This window comes from Littorina saxatilis, linkage group LG2, assembly GCF_037325665.1.
Source record: "Littorina saxatilis isolate snail1 linkage group LG2, US_GU_Lsax_2.0, whole genome shotgun sequence".
In the NCBI taxonomy this organism is placed as follows: Eukaryota; Metazoa; Mollusca; class Gastropoda; order Littorinimorpha; family Littorinidae; genus Littorina; species Littorina saxatilis.
Window position 1 is genome coordinate 17,944,840 of NC_090246.1, and position 17,533 is coordinate 17,962,372.

The window sequence follows — 17,533 nt, forward strand, 5'->3', positions numbered from 1 at the left end:
TCATTCTACCATAAGTGCAGATGGCTGATACCACCTAAACACGCAAACATCAAAAAGCCGTGAGGGCGTAAAACTCGAATCGTATAAACCAATTCATGTCCAATATAGGCAATTAAGACCTGACGGACAATAAGCCCCTTAAAATTTACTTTTACAATCTGTCGCGAAAAGAATTTTCCCTATGGATCAGTGATCCTCTATGGCCCCGTGAGACTGAGTCCCACTCAGGCTCTGTATTGACAAAGCCCTGTTCGCTCTATCTCTCTGGAGGTGCTGGCTTAAACGGGACGGTCTTTCTGATTGTGGGACTTAAAATGGTATCCCGGCTTATACATTTCTTCTTCGAGGGAGAGAAGAGGCAGCAACGGTCTGTCTTGATCCCATTTGTGACCCTCCACCACGGGATGAGTCGCATGTCACCTTTGCATGATTTTCATATTTTTACATTTTCCTAAAGAGCTTTTTATGCTCTATCCAGTGGTGAAACCCGTTTTAAAAAAGAGCAAAAACTGTTTGAGTTATAAGCCTGTGACTAAGGTGACCCTCACACTGTTACCAGACACTCCCCGGACTTATGTTAAGCCTAGCGCAGAACCGCGCGAGGTGACATGCGACTCATTTCGTGGTGGAGGGTCACATTTGACGATGTGTGTTGTTGTGTTTGTGTGTGTGTGTGTGTGTGTGTGTGTGTGTGTTTTGTGTTGTGTGTCAGTGTCTGTGTCTGTGTCTGTCTGTGTGTGTGTGTGTGTGTGTGTGTGTGTGTGTGTGTGTGTGTGTGTGTGTGGTGCGCGCAACATCTTTTTTTCTCTGCAGAATACAGACATAGACTATTGTAACTGTGGCCGCCTCTACCTGTGGGTACAAATGCATTAGCAACCCCGCGAGAGCCTTTATTTTGGCTGTCGTCACGGAACATGTTGCAATAGCCAGAACTGTGAGATGCGTGATTGCAAAATCAGCGACCCCCTTTTTTAGTTGCTAAGCTTCTGCATTGACTGACGAAACTAGAAAGCAACGGGCTTGACTTAGAAATCAATGGGCTTTCATTGTCTTTCAGTTACGTGCGTGACGCTCCATTGTCTTTACCCTTTTGTGTTGGACAGCAACGACGTCCATTTGTTATGTAACACAGAACGTCTGAAGCAACGACGAAATGTGTTTGTACTGACTGTTAGTGACAGTCAGCAGTGGATACACGCTATGATTTTCAATATTTTTTCGAATGTGGTTGAAAAACAAAGCAATTAACCTCGATGATTTGAGTGTTGTGTTTCACGTGTGAAAAGTATAATGTGGAATTGTTGGTCGTCATGGAGTTGTTATATTTGACGTTTGCAGATTTGATGATCCTGTTCTGAAATAAAATTAAACAAGTCGCGTAAGGCGAAAATACAATATTTAGTCAAGTAGCTGTCGAACTCACAGAATGAAACTGAACGCAATGCCATTTTACTCGTAGCATCGTCAGGCCACCGCTCATGGCAAAGGCAGTGAAATTGACAAGAAGAGCGGGGTAGTAGTTGCGCTAAGAAGGATAGCACGCTTTTCTGTACCTCTCGGCTTCGTTTTAACTTTCTGAGCGTGTTTTTAATCCAAACATATCATATCTATATGTTTTTGGAATCAGGAACCGACAAGGAATAAGATGAAAGTGTTTTTAAATTGATTTGGACAATTTAATTTTGATAATAATTTTTATATATTTAATTTTCAGAGCTTGTTTTTAATCCGAATATAACATATTTATATGTTTTTGGAATCAGCAAATGATGGAGAATAAGATAAACGTAAATTTGGATCGTTTTATAAATTTTTATTTTTTTTTACAATTTTCAGATTTTTAATGACCAAAGTCATCAATTAATTTTTAAGCCACCAAGCTGAAATGCAATACCGAACCCCGGGCTTCGTCGAAGATTACTTGACCAAAATTTCAACCAATTTGGTTGAAAAATGAGGGCGTGACAGTGCCGCCTCAACTTTCACGAAAAGCCGGATATGACGTCATCAAAGACATTTATCAAAAAAATGAAAAAAAAGTTCGGGGATTTCATACCCAGGAACTCTCATGTCAAATTTCATAAAGATCGGTCCAGTAGTTTAGTCTGAATCGCTCTACACACACACACACACACGCACACACACACGCACACACGCACACACGCACATACACCACGACCCTCGTTTCGATTCCCCCTCGATGTTAAAATATTTAGTCAAAACTTGACTAAATATAAAAAAGGATGCAATAGCAAGTCCTTCATACTCACGTCAATTTGGAAGGAGTAAATGTAGAACATATACATGTATGTATGACTATAAACAATAGAGAGAGGTTCACCGCAGAAAACAGACTACGTTTTCGAGATTGTTGTTGCTTGTTTTTTCTGACTCGTCAACTTCATTGTCGAGTTTCCCTAGTCGACATCAAGAGCAGATCGAGTTTAGGCCGGACGCGTGTGTTGAGATTAATAATCCTGCTGATTTCGTATTATAACCAGGTCTTCCCGGATACAAGTGCGTACGAGGGGTAGACAAACTGTCTTTATCAGCTTCAGTGATTGCAGGTGTTGGCCACAGCCACAAAGGAAGTGTGTCATTTATCTATCCAGTAACCCCTTGTCGCACACATGACTCATGCTGATTGGGTGCAAAAGTGGCAGGTTGTACAGCGCAGTTTACCGGGTACATTGTAGTTGTACATTGTCTTACCGGGTTTTTACAGTACGAAAAGACACGAGAATTTAATTTTTGGATTGTTGACGCCCAGGGCGTTAACCCGTGATTTGTAAAAATGTAAAAAACAGAGAGAGAGAGAGAGAGACAGAGAGAGACAGAGACAGAGAGAGAGAGAGAGACAGACACAGAGAGAGAGAGAGAGAGAGAGAGAGAGAGACAGAGACAGAGACAGAGAGAGAGAGAGAGAGAGTTCTGGGGACTGAAAAACCAAGTCAGCTAAGCATAGCAATAGCCTCGGAGTCTGTAAAGGCCTAGGAATTATCGATATTTTCTTGAATAAGGGTTCGCTACTGCGTTCAGGTGTACAGCAACAGTTTGCGGGTACAATTTTTGGTAATCGAGGCCAGGCATTTGTGCGGGGTTTTGTTTGTTTTTCTTTATGTGAGTGTTTTTTTGGCTGGTCTGGCTGTGTGTTTGTCAATATTCACTAATTTCTGATTGTGTTGCATGTGTATTTTGTTTCAATTCTTCTCTCGATTTAATCATTTCCGTACCCGGCTGGAAAACGCTGAACGTGATATGACTTCAAATCTGTCTGGTGGCGTGCAAGAATGCTGTTAGGTCTGTCATTGTTTGATCAGTCGTGAACACTCGTCTTTCAACGAGGTCACTTTGTTTATCGTCCCACCCGTGTTCTTCTGAGCAGTGGAGGCTTTTACTTAAACTTGCTACATGGGGTGAAGGCATCGGTCACACACACGCACGCACACACATACGGACGTTTGCCCCCTTCCGCCCCCTCACCTACATGGAACACTGCCCCCTTTAACCGACCCCCTCCCGACCCCACTCCTGCCTCACCCACATTTAGCGTTCTTTGTCAGTGGACTCAACGCAGGTTTAGTTCTACGACTCGCTGTGTGCCGCCCAGCCTTACGTATGAAAGTTCCAGAGTAGTCTGACCAACACAGCGTGACCCCAGTTGAAATAAGTCACGGTCAAATGAACATTCAGGTGTGCCCAACCGGCAAATGGAGGTAGAGTGAAATCAGTTACTTCAGGGCGAAGGGCGTACCCATATAACGGTAACAGCAAAAAGGCAATGCCACATCTAAGTACAAATGACCTGGACTGCGGTACCAGCGCTATATCTTCTTTACCGTTAGTCGTTCATGTGGAACCAGCTGGAACCCTGCCAGGAACCCCCCTCAAAGACCGGGCCGTAATTGAAATTCCCACATTCAGCCATTGTCGGCTCTTTAGTCGTTCTTACAGGCTGAATCAGTGAATGGATGTGATTATACAAGCTGTTTCTAAGACTGCCAGGCGGTCTTCTTGTGACAAGCCTGATATGAAAAGAGAAGGGAAACAAATCTGTGACGGGAAAGTTAAATCGTCAATGTGCGGGTATATAGCTATTCTGATGGACACGTGGGGGAATTCGGGGGCTGTGATTGGATGGTCTCTTCCGATCATCAAAGCATAATGCTACGGAAGTCGGCCATTTTTGCCAATATCCAAAAGCATATTGGCAATAACCAAGACGCATGGTTCCGGCTTACCCATCTGTACCACACGGTGTTTTAATCGACAACAGCATAGGCCTACCGGCACCGACAACTTGAAATTCTTCTCGGGAATGTTTTCCAGCTTTACAAATGTCGATAGCATACCCTTTTCTGCTAACTTCCCGATGAAACAGGACTAAACCAATTATTTTCTGTCCCTAAACACTACAAAATGCCCAAAGTCGAAAGATGTGGTACAAACAGGGGAGTAAAACGGAACAGCCGTTTTTGTGTGCCTGTGTGAGCTTGGTTGCCGACTGACACAAACTTTCGTATTTGGCTTTTCTTATCTCGTAACTCCACACTAAATACCCCACTTCCCCTCTGAAGTATTGATGTACAACCCATGGCACTAACATTCTTGTGGTCGTTTATAACTGAGGTTGAAAAATTCGCTTCATGACAAGACAAGTATAAATGCCATTCACCCAAACTGAAAACTTCGCTACCGTCTGCTCGCGTTGTACGGATTAGCTGTTCTCTTCTCCTCCCCTTGTTGCATCCTAGTTCTTCAGTTGTTTCTAATTTTCCGTTGATGTTGTGTTTTGGTCTTCTTCATTAGTAGTCTTGTTCAAAATTAAAAAAACTCAAACTTCTTTTTGTTGTGTACGAATGAACAAATAAAAAGCTGTTTAACAGCTGTGTTGTCAAATCGAGGTTTTTTTTCCAAAGTCAGTGTGGCGCCTGCGCAAAACTAATGCGCATAAGAAACGGCGTCTGCTATCAAAACCTGAGATCAACGCATCGACGCAAAAACTGTCTTTTTGTAAGTTTGGAACAACAAATCAAGGTCAGAACAGCTATATAATCGCTATTGTGTTTTCAGCGCAGCAATAGGGTCCGATATTTAGACTCGAACAAGTATAATGCGACTCGTCTTCGACTCGTCGGCATTATACTTGTCTCGTCTAAATATCGGACCCTATTGCAACGCTGAAAACACAATAGCTGGTAATGATTGCTCAGTGTTGGTGAGGGTTTGATCGTGTGCGGTGCGTGTGCTTGACTGGCAAGTTGGAAGATAAAAGTTTTGTCGCGTTTGGGTCAGTTTTCTTTGTGAACGATTGGAACAGTTTGTGTTTTTCGTTCTGTGATCAACGTGAACAATGCGACGGTCGTATGATACAGTTTGTGAACGATAAGAACAGTTTCTGGTATTCGTTCTGTGGTGAAAGTGAACAGTTTGAGAACAATCAAAAGAGTTTCTGTTTCCTGTGTTGGTCAACGGGAAGAAGGCCCTCGGGCATACATGGAGTCATGAGACAGTGTTGTGAAAGCTCTTACAGTTGTGCCTAAGTGCGAAACGTAGGACTTACGCCATTCGACGAAGCAATAACAGTTCAAACATCTGCTGTCGTCAGTTCGGCTTTTGGATACCATCTTCTTTGTGATATATACTTAATTCAAACTATGTGAATATCAGTTTAAGTGGTTCAATGTTCATGCCTCTTTACTTTCCGTACCAGTGAGTGACTGAGAAGGAGACCATGGGAACGACGTGACATTTGACAGTTTATGCAAAACGTTCGGGTGTCACAACCGCCCGTGTTGATTTAACCTATTTGAAAAGACCAGACGAGATCGATAAAAAGAATCGATCCCGCCGGTTCCTGGGCTTGCTTCGAGTAGAATTGGTCTGGTTAGTAGTATAGATATCGTTGCCGATCCACTCTTTATTTCTCATCTGTAATTCATTGGGTGGTTATTTCGTGGCTTTGACAAACACTTTTTTCTCAAAGGTTATCGATGGTCGCTTTGAAAGGACAAACGGAACAGTTGACAAGGGTTTTAGTCCTCTTGTCTTGTTTCTAAACGACGAATCAGTGGGAAAGATGCCCAAAGGTGTCCGTGCTGGCCGTTTTTGAAGAACATTTTATATTTTGTTCTTTCTTTTGAGTTCTTTTTCTGTGCATAATTCCATGGCATAGTAAATGCTGATGTGTTAAGTAAACTCGTAAATGATTTCTGTTTCAACCTGCGAAATCAATTTTGCAGCAGAAAAAAATCCACTTCGCACGGGACGCAGTCAGGCTGTTGAATTTTAGTATGTGTTCAACTGGAACACTGCTCTCTTTCCACGTCAACGTCTGGACACATCTGTGATGGTCAACATGGTCGTTCGCATGGCAAGGAATGTATGTTGTAACCCACAGTGATCGAAGACTATAGGCATTTTGGAGTACGATGGTTTCTGCTTTGGACGATCAACAATGGAAACCTACGTTCACCTGAGAGGATTTCCATGGTGAACGTCGTACCTCTTTTGTGGGACCGAGTTTCAGACGAGATTCGATGGGAAGTACAAACAAGGGCGAATGGAGGGGGAAATGGGTAAGCCAAAGTGAATCGATCTCTCTGACCTGTAATGCATTTGTGCATGCTGTTATCGTCTCATTTTCATTGGAAGTTATTGATCTCCCTCTGTCTGTCTGTCTGTCTGTCTGTCTGTCTCGGTCCCTGTCTTTCTCTCTCTGCCTCTCTGTCTCTGCCTCTCTCTTTTTGCCCCCATCTCTCTCTCTCTCTCTCTCTCTCTCTCTCTCTCTCTCTCTCTCTCTCTCTCTCTCTCTCTCATACTATTAAGTTAACATGGCTGTACAAGTACACAGTTCTGTACTGAAGCGACACATGAAAGGTAGGTATACACCTTATATCCAAGAGTCACCGTTTTTGCTTTTACATCAAAGAAACAAATAAGCACACACAAGAAAGGTTAGTTTCTCAAATCTCTTATGATTTAGTAGATATTAACATATATCTTAACTCTTAAAATCGGTGATAGGTTGAGTAGTCTAACAAACATGATGATTTAACATTATAATACTCAACACTGTAGTGGACACGACAGTGCAGTTTCCCGCACAATGACCGTTCCGTGCAACCGTGAATATAGATTATCTCTTCACCTGGATTCCGCTGATTGATTTATGGTGAAGGACGCATTGTTGTGCTTTTAACGAGTGTTTTCAGTGCATGGGTTTTTCCTTTAGTGTTTCTCGCCTTATCGTCCTCAGAATGATTTTAAGCAACTAATTGATTTTCTTATGGAGCGCAATATTGATTGAGACTGACGATGATCATGCGTGTAGGTAAAACAATAAAATAAAATAAAAGTTGGTTTTTGAGGTGGCGGGAGGGGGAGGTGGTTTATTTTTAGTTTGTTTGTTTGTTTGTGGTCGTTGGTGGGTGTGTGTGTGTGTGTGTGTGTGTGTGTGTGTGTGTGTGTGTGTGTGTGTGTGTGTGTGTGTGTGTGTTTTTGGGGGGCGCGGAGGTCAATATTTGGGATTACATGGGGTTGGATTTGCCCCGAAGAGTTGAGAAATAAAGTAAGAAGCTGTGTAAACTTCTTTCCTCTCATCGCGATTCTAATCTTACAAGAAAAGCCTTAGCAACACCAGTGTACGTTTACGCCCTTGAGTGGTTCACCCGATATTCACTATCGCATCATCTCCATTATCGCCGGAAGAATTGTGGAGAAAGAAAGTAAGAAGCTGAATAAACTCCTGACCTCTAATCGCGATGCGCATCTTGTGACAGTGACCCTGGTCACAACGGTTTGGTCTTTCGCCCTTGATTTGTCCATGTAGGACCAGCTGTCCTGGGTCCTTAAATATAATATTTACTGTAAAACATCTCCATGGTCGTTTTGGCCTGTCGTATTCAATCAATCAATCAATATGAGGCTTATATCGCGCGTATTCCGTGGGTACAGTTCTAAGCGCAGGGATTTTTTTTTTTTTTTTGTATTGCGACAATGAGCATGTCGTTAAAGGTCATGCGATAGCTTCGTATCAAGTTTATTGAACTGAAAGGAGTATTGTTAGGCCAACAAAAAAATAGGTCTGTTTACGGTAACCCGACCGACCCTATTTTTTTCGCGCGACCCTAGACTTTTTTTTGGCATTTGGGGGGGGAATCTTGTTTTTTTTGCAAAATAACGTAAAAATATGGTTTTTTGGAGGGGAAAAAAAAAAAATCCCGACCTACCGACCCTATTTTTTTGGCCTATGTTACCGTAAACAGACCTAATTTTTTTTTGGCCTTATGTAGGTTACTGGACGTACTGCGCCAAGAGAACAATCCCTCTCGGGTCACAGTTTTAGTAGCAAGTGTCGTGTCTGTTTTCACACGCAGAACGTTTCGTGGAATGTGGCTTTTTAGTGAGTAAGTACAAGTGTCCTATTTTCAATAGTTGTTTACAGCTGATAGTGGGATGCGGAAAAACAGCTGTTTATATTTTGCCTATGTTTGTTATGCGTTGTGAGATTGCAAGAATGTGTAACAAAGTATGTTAGCCAGCGGTTGTGAAATGTATATCAGTGGCTGAAGTCCTTGACTCATTGTCTCAATAGTTGACTAATTTACCGTGAAATTTGTGATCCTTTCATTGTCATTGACTCATTATCTCAAACAGTTGATTAATTTCCCGTGATATGTGTGATCCTTTCTGATTGCTGCGGCTTTTCATTCTCGAGAATAAGTCTCTAACAGGTGGTGAGTGCCTCGTATAGTGTGGGAAATATGTTGACAGAAGAAGGGAGAAGGACCGCTTTACCTGTCTGTAAGCAGAGGAATGGTCTGTCGTAAACTAGTATTCCAGTTACATATCGATCAACGTTTGTGTTGAACAATGCAAGAGATGTGTATGTGTGTGTGTGTGTGTGTGTGTGTGTGTGTGTGTGTGTGTGTGTGTGTGTGTGTGTGTGTGTGTGTGTGTGTGTGTGTTTTGACACTGAGATGTAGGGAGAAGAACCGCTTTACCTGTCTGTAAGCAGAGGAATGGTCTGTCGTAAACTAGTATTCCAGTTAAATATCGATCAACGTTTGTGTTGAACAATGCAAGAGAAGGGTTTGTGAATGCCACCGTGTGTGTGTGTGTGTGTGTGCCTTCGAGTTTGCGTGTGTTTATGTGCGTGTGTTTATGTGTGTACCTGTTTATCTGCGTTGCCGAAGGACATAGGCACTTCTTAGTGAATATAAAACTCCAGGGCGTCGACCTGTTGGCAAGTACAATCACCTGAAAATAGCACTTTACACGCTCAGATTGCACCAGATTGCACAATTTTGCTTCCTTTTTAAAAACAAAATTCCGGGGGGGGCATGCCCCCGGACCCCCCTAGCATGCTCGGCGCTTCGCGCCATCGGTTCGGCGCTTCGCGCCTTCGCTGATAAGATACAAAAAACAAAAAAAAAGAACTTTGCACCCCCCCCTTTCAAAACCCAGATCCGCCCCTGTGCGTAGGTCGGGTTGTCTTTCCTGATCTCTTTCTTTTTATTACTAGCCCTTCACATGTGTTCCCCGAACAATTCTGACTTGGCAAGACTGTACTTGGGTTTGTACTTCACACTGTCGTCTGTACCAGCCTGTTCTCCTTCCTTATCTTAGTCTTAATATTCTTCTTTGTTTCCTCTTTCTCTTCGTTCTCCTCCGTCTTCTTCTTCTTCTTTTAGTGCAATTTCCATTCAGTTATTAGGGGTCCTGATTTGGCCTATATGGTCCGCTGGACCCAAAAAGCAACATCTAACTATCTAACTAACTAACTAACTATTCAGTTCTTAATGTTCAACCGTTTATTTCTCTATATTTGTTCCCCTTCTCCTCATATTGATCGGTTGATTACTGTCATATAGATTGTTTTGACGCTTTACAACGGTTTCGTACCCAGCTTCTCGCGATCGTGACGTCGGATTTCACGCCCAGCTGGTGGTGGCTATGAATCATGTTGCAATAGACGATGTTCGGAAATCACTCAGTCGAGGTTGCATGGGTTGTGAAACAGTGAATACCCTTGCGCTTAGGGATAAATAATCCACACATGCTTCACCATCCTAAACTCAGGTCAAAATGAGTTCGGCTCATTCTCTCCCTGACCGGACGCTACAGTCCTACGCGAATCTATCAAAACAAAAATACAGAGTTATCTCCCATATGGTTTTCGCGAGCACTGATCTAAATTTGAGATCAGTGTTCGTGAGACGAAAATGATTGCAGATTGGCCGACTTCGACAGTGATCTCCGTTCTGTTCTTCACAGTTATGATAAAGACATCGTTCTAAGGTCAAAACAAGTCGAAATTTTGGGACTGCTGCCGGAAGGAGACCGTAATATATGGTTTCATCACTGTCAACTGGTTACAGAAAAAATCGTCTGCTCCAGTTAGCGCCGAAACCAAACGGTTGATTATCACGTGACACTTTTGCCATATTTAGAGTTTTTTGCACAGTAAATACAGCCGCGAAAAATAGCTCGCTTGAAACTGTCTTACATATCAATTCCTTTGTCATTTAAAAATTACAAAACACCATGAAAAATTATTATCGAGGATCGCGAATCTGCTTATATCAATAATACATTACAAAACGCTCTAAATATGTATAAAAAAATAAAAAAATAAATCGGTTTCCTTGCCAGACAAGGAAACTCAAGGCATCTTGTCAGGGAGAGAATGAGCCGAACTCATTTTGACCTGAGGTCAGGATGCCTGTTCACGTGGTTCAGACACATACCCTCGCTAGTGACTGGCATACGAATAATGTCACAAGGGGAGCAAGTGGGGATTGTTTGTTTCACTAAAACAAGGGCATTCACTCTCTCACAGCCCATACACACCGGACAGTTATTTCCTTTTAGCACCTCATTGCGCAGATATTTCATACCCAGGCACTGGGCTCAGAACAATAGATCAGAGTAACAATTTAAGGCAATGAGCGGCAGTAAACTTGGAGAATACATGAAATAACCTAGTTATCTGGGTAGTTATTAAAGAGACTTATACAAATAAATGGACAAAATTTAAATACTAATGGAAACAGACTGCCGTTGCTATGGAAACAGCCGCCATATTGGATTTCTAGGAAACGATTTTACAGCAACATCATACATCAGACATGCATACTATTTGGCACAAGGCTACACATGACGTGTATCTGCAATCATATAGAACGATATTTTGACTAAAGACTACAGCTGAATTTAAATGAATTTTTGTAATAAGGATGAATGATTTTCTAACTGCATATTCATTAATCTTTATTTCAAAAATTAATTTAATTTTGTCAAAATATCGTTCTATATGCATATGATGGTAGATAAAAGTCTAGTGTATCTTTGTGCCAAATATTAAACATTTCTGATGTATGATGTTGCTGCAAAACCGTTTCCTAGAAATCCAATATGGCGCTGTGTATGCCAGTTTCCATAACGACGGCAATCTATGTCCTTTAATTGTCGCAATTTTTTTTTCCATTTCTTTATATAAGTCACTTCTATAACTACCCAGAAAACTAAGTTACTCCATGTATTTTCCATGTTTCAGTTTGGTCATTCTAGTGCCGCTCATTGCCTTAAAGGTACTGGGTAAGGTACGCGGTGTAATATATGTAAACAGTACGCATAATTCACTGTTTGCTTTCTTTCACACCTCGTTGGAGCATGTTCCGAGTTTGAATAACAACCAGTTGCACCGCTTATGCAGTAGACTTTTTTCTTTACACTCGGCCATGCATTACACAGGTGCACTTTGCTCCTGCTCCATGGTCCCTGCCAGTTGTTTGTACAGCCGCCTTGTCAAAAACCGGTTTGTCCGTTCTGTTGAAACTTTCTTGCAGTTTTTGGCTCACGAAGTGTAGCCTATGCGATCGTAACTTAAACTTTGTCTGTCTGTGCGTGCGTATGTGCGTGTGTGCGTGCGTGTGTATGTCTGTGGTAGAAACTTTAACATTTCGTCATTTGAAGACGTCACATTATGGCGTAAGAGGGTTAGACGTCACGCGAAGGAATGTCTCGGTCATTGTTATTTTGAGCGGGCCGAGACTAGTTGGCAGTCGTGTCTGTCTCGCTTTCTTGCACAGTGTCACCTATGCTTACTGTGTGTGTGTGTGTATGTGTGACGGAGTGATTGAGTTTGTGTTACTGTTTGTCGATTTCTTACGTGAGCCTTGAAGGCTTCGCCTCTTGTTTTTGTTTGTTTTTGTTATTGTTGGAGAGCAGGTTAATATTTTCCCGAAGCGGGGGATATAGAAGGAAGTATGGGACCCTAATGACAAGGGTTAATGTTGTTTTCATGTATTGCACGAAGACTGCTCCTGTTCCTGTTCAAGTGTTCTTATATCCGATACGTCCGCTAAAATGTGGATTTCGGCGAATAATTTATGTTCTCTCGTGTAATACATAATGACGGGTACGTACGTAAAACGTTCATGACCGCTTGATGCTTCTTCCTTGACCTTGATCGGTTGCGATCTTCTTCTGCGTTTGTGGGCTGAAACTCCCATGTACACTCGTGTTTTTACACGAGTGGAATTTTACGTGTATGACCGTTTTTACCCCGCCATTTAGGCAGCGACACGCCGCTTTCGGAGGAAGCATGCTGGGTATTTTCGTGTTTCCATAACCCACCGAACTCTGACATGGATGACAGGATCTTTTCCGTGCGCACTTGGTCTTGTGGTTGCGTGTACACACGAAGGGGGATAAGTCACTAGCAGGTCTGCACACAAGTTGACCTGGGAGATCGGAAAAATCTCCACTCTTAACCCACCAGGCGGCCGCGGCCGGGATTCGAACCCTCGACCTTGATCGGTTGCGATAAGTTTTGCTCTTGAGAGAGCTCTCCTGTCACGTCTTCAGAAGATTAGAACCGTTGTTTTGAAGTAGAAATAAAGGCAATTAATGTGTGTGCTTGAAGTGTGTGTTATGCGCGCGCGCGCGCGTGTGTGCGTGTGGTTTTATCTCGAAGTGGAGTAGAGTGGAGTGTTTGAGCAGCACTTTCCGACTGCAGGTGCGTTTTTGATTTTTTTCTTCTTGCATTAGGAAACGACTTGACTGCTCTTTTTTTTTTTTTTTTTTTTTTGGGGGGGGGGGTCCATAGCTTAGTAAGCAGTGCGCTGGCATTGTAACCAGTTCACCACTATCGGTGTGGGTTCGAGGCCCAGGTTCAGCGAGTGTTTTATTTCTCAGTCAACGTTTAGTGCTGGTTCTAAGCAGACGAACCACCCTTGTGCATGCAAAAAGACTGATGCGCACGTTAAAGATCCCCGAGTTTCCAGAAAAAAATCCAGAGTCTTGGAAACACACAGATATTTATAAGCAGGCACATCATCGAAGGCGGCATCATGCTGCTCGCATGGCAGGGTAACACCGACAACAACAACAACAACAACAACAACAACAACAACAACAACACCAGCACAACCACCACCACCAACAACAACACACGTGTTTTCCACGCAAATCTCTTCCTGGACAATTTTCAGTCAACATAGACTTTGCGTTAAGAAAGTGGTACGAGCCACAGACATAGAAAGAGTACTCTTTTTATGTCTGTGGGAACGAGCTTGGTCTTTCTGTGTCCCGCCAGGCATGATCGACATTTATCTGTTGGCCCTTCTTAACTCAATGATTGCCAATGTCGTCGCACACCCGATATAGAACTGGGAGGAGCATAGCGGAATGGTAGGGTAAATGTACAAGAATGGACGCTTTAATTTTTGATGGGCCGGTCAGCCGGTATATATACATTTATGGTCTGAATGGTCAATGCATTAGCTAGCCCTGACCCCCCCCCCCCCCCCCCCAAAATAGAAGACGTACAATCGTAATCGTTATAAGTGTACTAGCCCAAGCCCCAAAATAAGACATTCACTGGCAGCAGAGACCCCTATTTATACCTCGTAGCATCGATTACGCAGTGCTTAGAGAGAAGAAAAACACAGTAAGAAGAATGTTTGTTTAGGTTTTTACAGTCAAATTCATTTATTCATTTCTTTCAAATGAAATGGCTGATACATTGACAACTTGACCGACTTTTGCTAATCCAAGTCTGATGGGGAAAGGATAGGGATAAGACATGGGTTCGAGACCTGACTTTTTTGATTTGATGGACAAGAACTTGGCTGGCTCCTTGTCAACAGCATGGACTTAAGCAAACAAGCAGGTGACGTTATACACAGACGTATAACTGTACTGAATTGCCCCTCTCCTGATTCCTTTGCCAGGAAAAATCGAGGGCATGTCTGCTCTCGTTGAGGATTTTATCCCTCATTCGAGCCAGGAGTGAGAGGGGCGCAGTATTGGCTGAACGTGTGATTTTATGGGCATCTTCACCAAGATTTATAGTTATTCGGCTACAGGATAATGTGACTGGGTATTTCCTCACAATGTGTGAGGTAGGTCATAAGCAGTTCATGTCTGTTCATATGTTCGTGGGTAGGTAATAGCAAGATCTAGATCAGCACTTTTCAGGACGTGTACGGGAACGTGTAACGTCATCAAATCTAGTTTTTTACGTCACGCATTTGCCAAGATCTGCAGTCTTGGTGGGAGCAAAACAACGTATACATGCATTTGGAACTTGGGAGAAAAAAGTGAGTGACGGGTGACGCAATATCTACACGTACACGTGCAGGTCTTTGCTACACGTTCGATCATTTAGAAGATTGTAATACACACTGGTCTTGTGAAGCTCGAGTCGACTTTCTCTTCAGACTCAGATACGGTATCCATGTCCCATTCCGATGTCACCGCTGCGCCAGATGTGCAGTTTGATGATCGCAACTTCTTCTTCTTCTTCTTCTGCGTTCGTGGGCTGAAACTCCCACGTACACTCGTGTTTTTTGCACGAGAGGAATTTTACGTGTATGACCGTTTTTACCCCGCCATTAAGGCAGCCATACGCCGCTTTCGGAGGAGATGATCGCAACTAAACACGCACACACCTCTTGTTGCTCCTATAACGTTCCAATGGACAATCAAACAGCTTTTTGTAAAAATATGTGACCCCTTTTTGCTGAGCCTTAATAGGTAACGATACACTTCTCAGAAAGAATGGTTCCCAATTCGCAAGCCTCGAATCGCATTCTTTGTTGTAAATAGGTCATGCAGGTGCTAAATATGCTTACGTGATAGCATTTTTATTGGTGTTTGATTCGCATGGTTGAATTTACAGGTTTTTGTGCTCCATGTTAGCTATTTGTTTGGTTTCCTTGACTGACTTTAAATCCGAGGACCTTTTCTTCATAAATTTGGTTTTGATGTTCTTGAATACAAGAAGGCCGTTTCTCAGAACTCGAAATGCGATTGACAATGAAATCGGTGTGTTGTTGTTGTGTTCTTGGCTTAACAGTGAAAGTGTGTATTTGTGTGTGTGTTTTTTTCCATAAATTGTTGAAAGTAGGTTTTTGTTCCGTAAACTCTCTTTGTTCTCATTGGTTTGAAGACTGACCCTTTACTTTGTGTGAACGTAGACATATACATAGAAGAGGTGTTACCGTGTATACAGCGTATGTACGAGTAAGTGCCACTGGTATAATTATTTGAAGAAAAACTTTTGAAGCGTTCGTATATATATGCAAACAAACTTTAAAGTTCTTTTAGTCGTGTTATTTGGTATAAATATAATTTAAACACTTGTTTTACTGTGCCTGTGGCTGGTGGGTACCACCAGCCACAACCCCTCGGTCTGCATGCTTTTATGGTGCATTTTTGTCTTAAATTGTGAGCTGATGTCAGGTATGTTGACTGACCAGCAGTGGGCCGCTCACTTGGCTTTTTACCTGCGCCCGCGTCGCAGCAGCGCTCTTCGTTAGCTCTTATGTGTGTGTGTGTGTGTGGGTGTGAGTTAGTGTGTTGTATCCTTCTATGAGTGCGTGTGTGTGAGCGTGCTTGGTTGCGTAAACGTACTAGTTTAACATATAGTTTACTTGTAAGTGCGTCAGGCAAGAAATGTGTTTTCTGCTAATATGGTCTCGTAGTTCGAAGTTAAGACCTGCTTTTTTCCAAAGAGTTGTTGCTATCTCTCTGTTTCTCTCTTATTTTACTCTACCAACAGCTTTTGAGATAAACAAAAACAACAACAACAAAACAACAACACTTTTTTTGTTGTTGATTGTTTTTTGATCGATTGTCTTGTTTTTGAAGCGCGAGTTAGATATGAAAGCAGTGTTTGTTTGCTAATTTAGTGATTCATAAAATGTAATAACTGAGGTGTATGCACCAATGATTGATTAGAATGGAAAGGTATTAATCAGTCAGAGTGGTGTCTTTGATGATCGACAGTGCGTAATAGTTCGCAAAATCAAAACTCGATTATACTTTGCATTAAAAACTCGATTCATAACACAGACGATGATTCCCTGTCTTGAATGTTCAATCTTGCATGAAAGACTTTGATTTTAAAGTACCGAACAACCTCTTAAAACTAATTCAAAGCCAATGATTTAGGAGAAGAAGAAAAATCCTTGATTAAGCCTCCAATTGAAATGCTAAATTCTGTAGTTTCGTTGATTACACCTCCAATTGAAATGCTAAATTCTATAGTTTCGTCGACAAAAGACTTTGAACTGCTGAACTCTCTTTCTTCTTCGTTCAGTGACGCCTACGTCAATAGGAAAATCGAGTGGGTTTGCGGGTGGGTTTGTTTTCTTCTTTTGTTTTCCTGGGTACCGGAGGGTAATTACGTAAGCATTCCCTTTTTTGCACCAGGTTCACGGACTTCGTGAGAGAATTACGCAAATCCTACCCTTTCTTTGTCCACTTTGAAAAGAGAAGTTTAAATCATTACTGACAGCAACAAAACATAAATTAGGCTGTGAAAAAGCAGACGTTCATTAAAAACGTATTAGCAATTTCCAAGTTCAACTGAGTGTGATTTTTGTTTGCGTGCATGCCATTAGAGCGGTGACGAGATGACTTAACAAGGTTCTGCAGACGAGGTGAAAAGAAATACGCTTGCTCAGTGCAAATATTTCTCTAACCTGAAATTTGAAAGAAACGAAGAGAGAATAACTCTGCAACGCCTGTTTTCAGTATGCTAATGCCTGGTCTATGAAATTGCACATACAATACATGCTGAAGTCCAGACTTTCCCTTTAAAAATAACTTCGTAGACAATCCCCCCCCAAAATAGCTTAGCATCATCTGTTGTCAGTTTGTTGATTTAATTTGATGAGTCTGTGTTTTGTTTGTTTTTGTTTTTGCATTTATTATCATATACAAAGTTTATGATTTGGATAATGCTCAGCAGAAAATAACATTCCCTTGTAGTTAATCGTTGAATGCGAGTTTTTCATCGTATATTATAACAGTCAGCTCCGTTTGTGATTAAAGACTTAAAAAAATAAAGCCTGACTCGTGCGTGACTGTACGCTCCTCTGTCTGCGTTGTGTTTGGGATCCCATAACTTCTCGATCATATCTATTAGTGGCGCCGATCCGTAATAAGATGTTTTCGCATGTCCTTGTGAGTAATTCATTGTATATTATATAACCGTCGAGACTTGTCGTCTCAGCAC

General features: G+C 42.1%; 1 protein-coding gene across 3 annotated transcripts in view; it reads left to right on the plus strand.

Moving 5' to 3' along the window:
- LOC138958375 (uncharacterized) overlaps positions 1–17,533 on the plus strand; it is a 55,667-nt gene that overhangs the window by 23,255 nt on the left and 14,879 nt on the right. Inside the window, exon 1 of one of the 3 annotated variants that reach the window (XM_070329499.1) lies at positions 4,564–6,578. The exons of the other annotated variants lie outside the window; for them this stretch is intronic. Coding sequence (XP_070185600.1) covers positions 6,540–6,578 — 39 coding nt within the window. The 5' untranslated portion in view covers positions 4,564–6,539. Of the gene's footprint in view, positions 1–4,563; positions 6,579–17,533 lie in introns of those variants that run through there. 3 annotated transcript variants of the gene reach the window in all.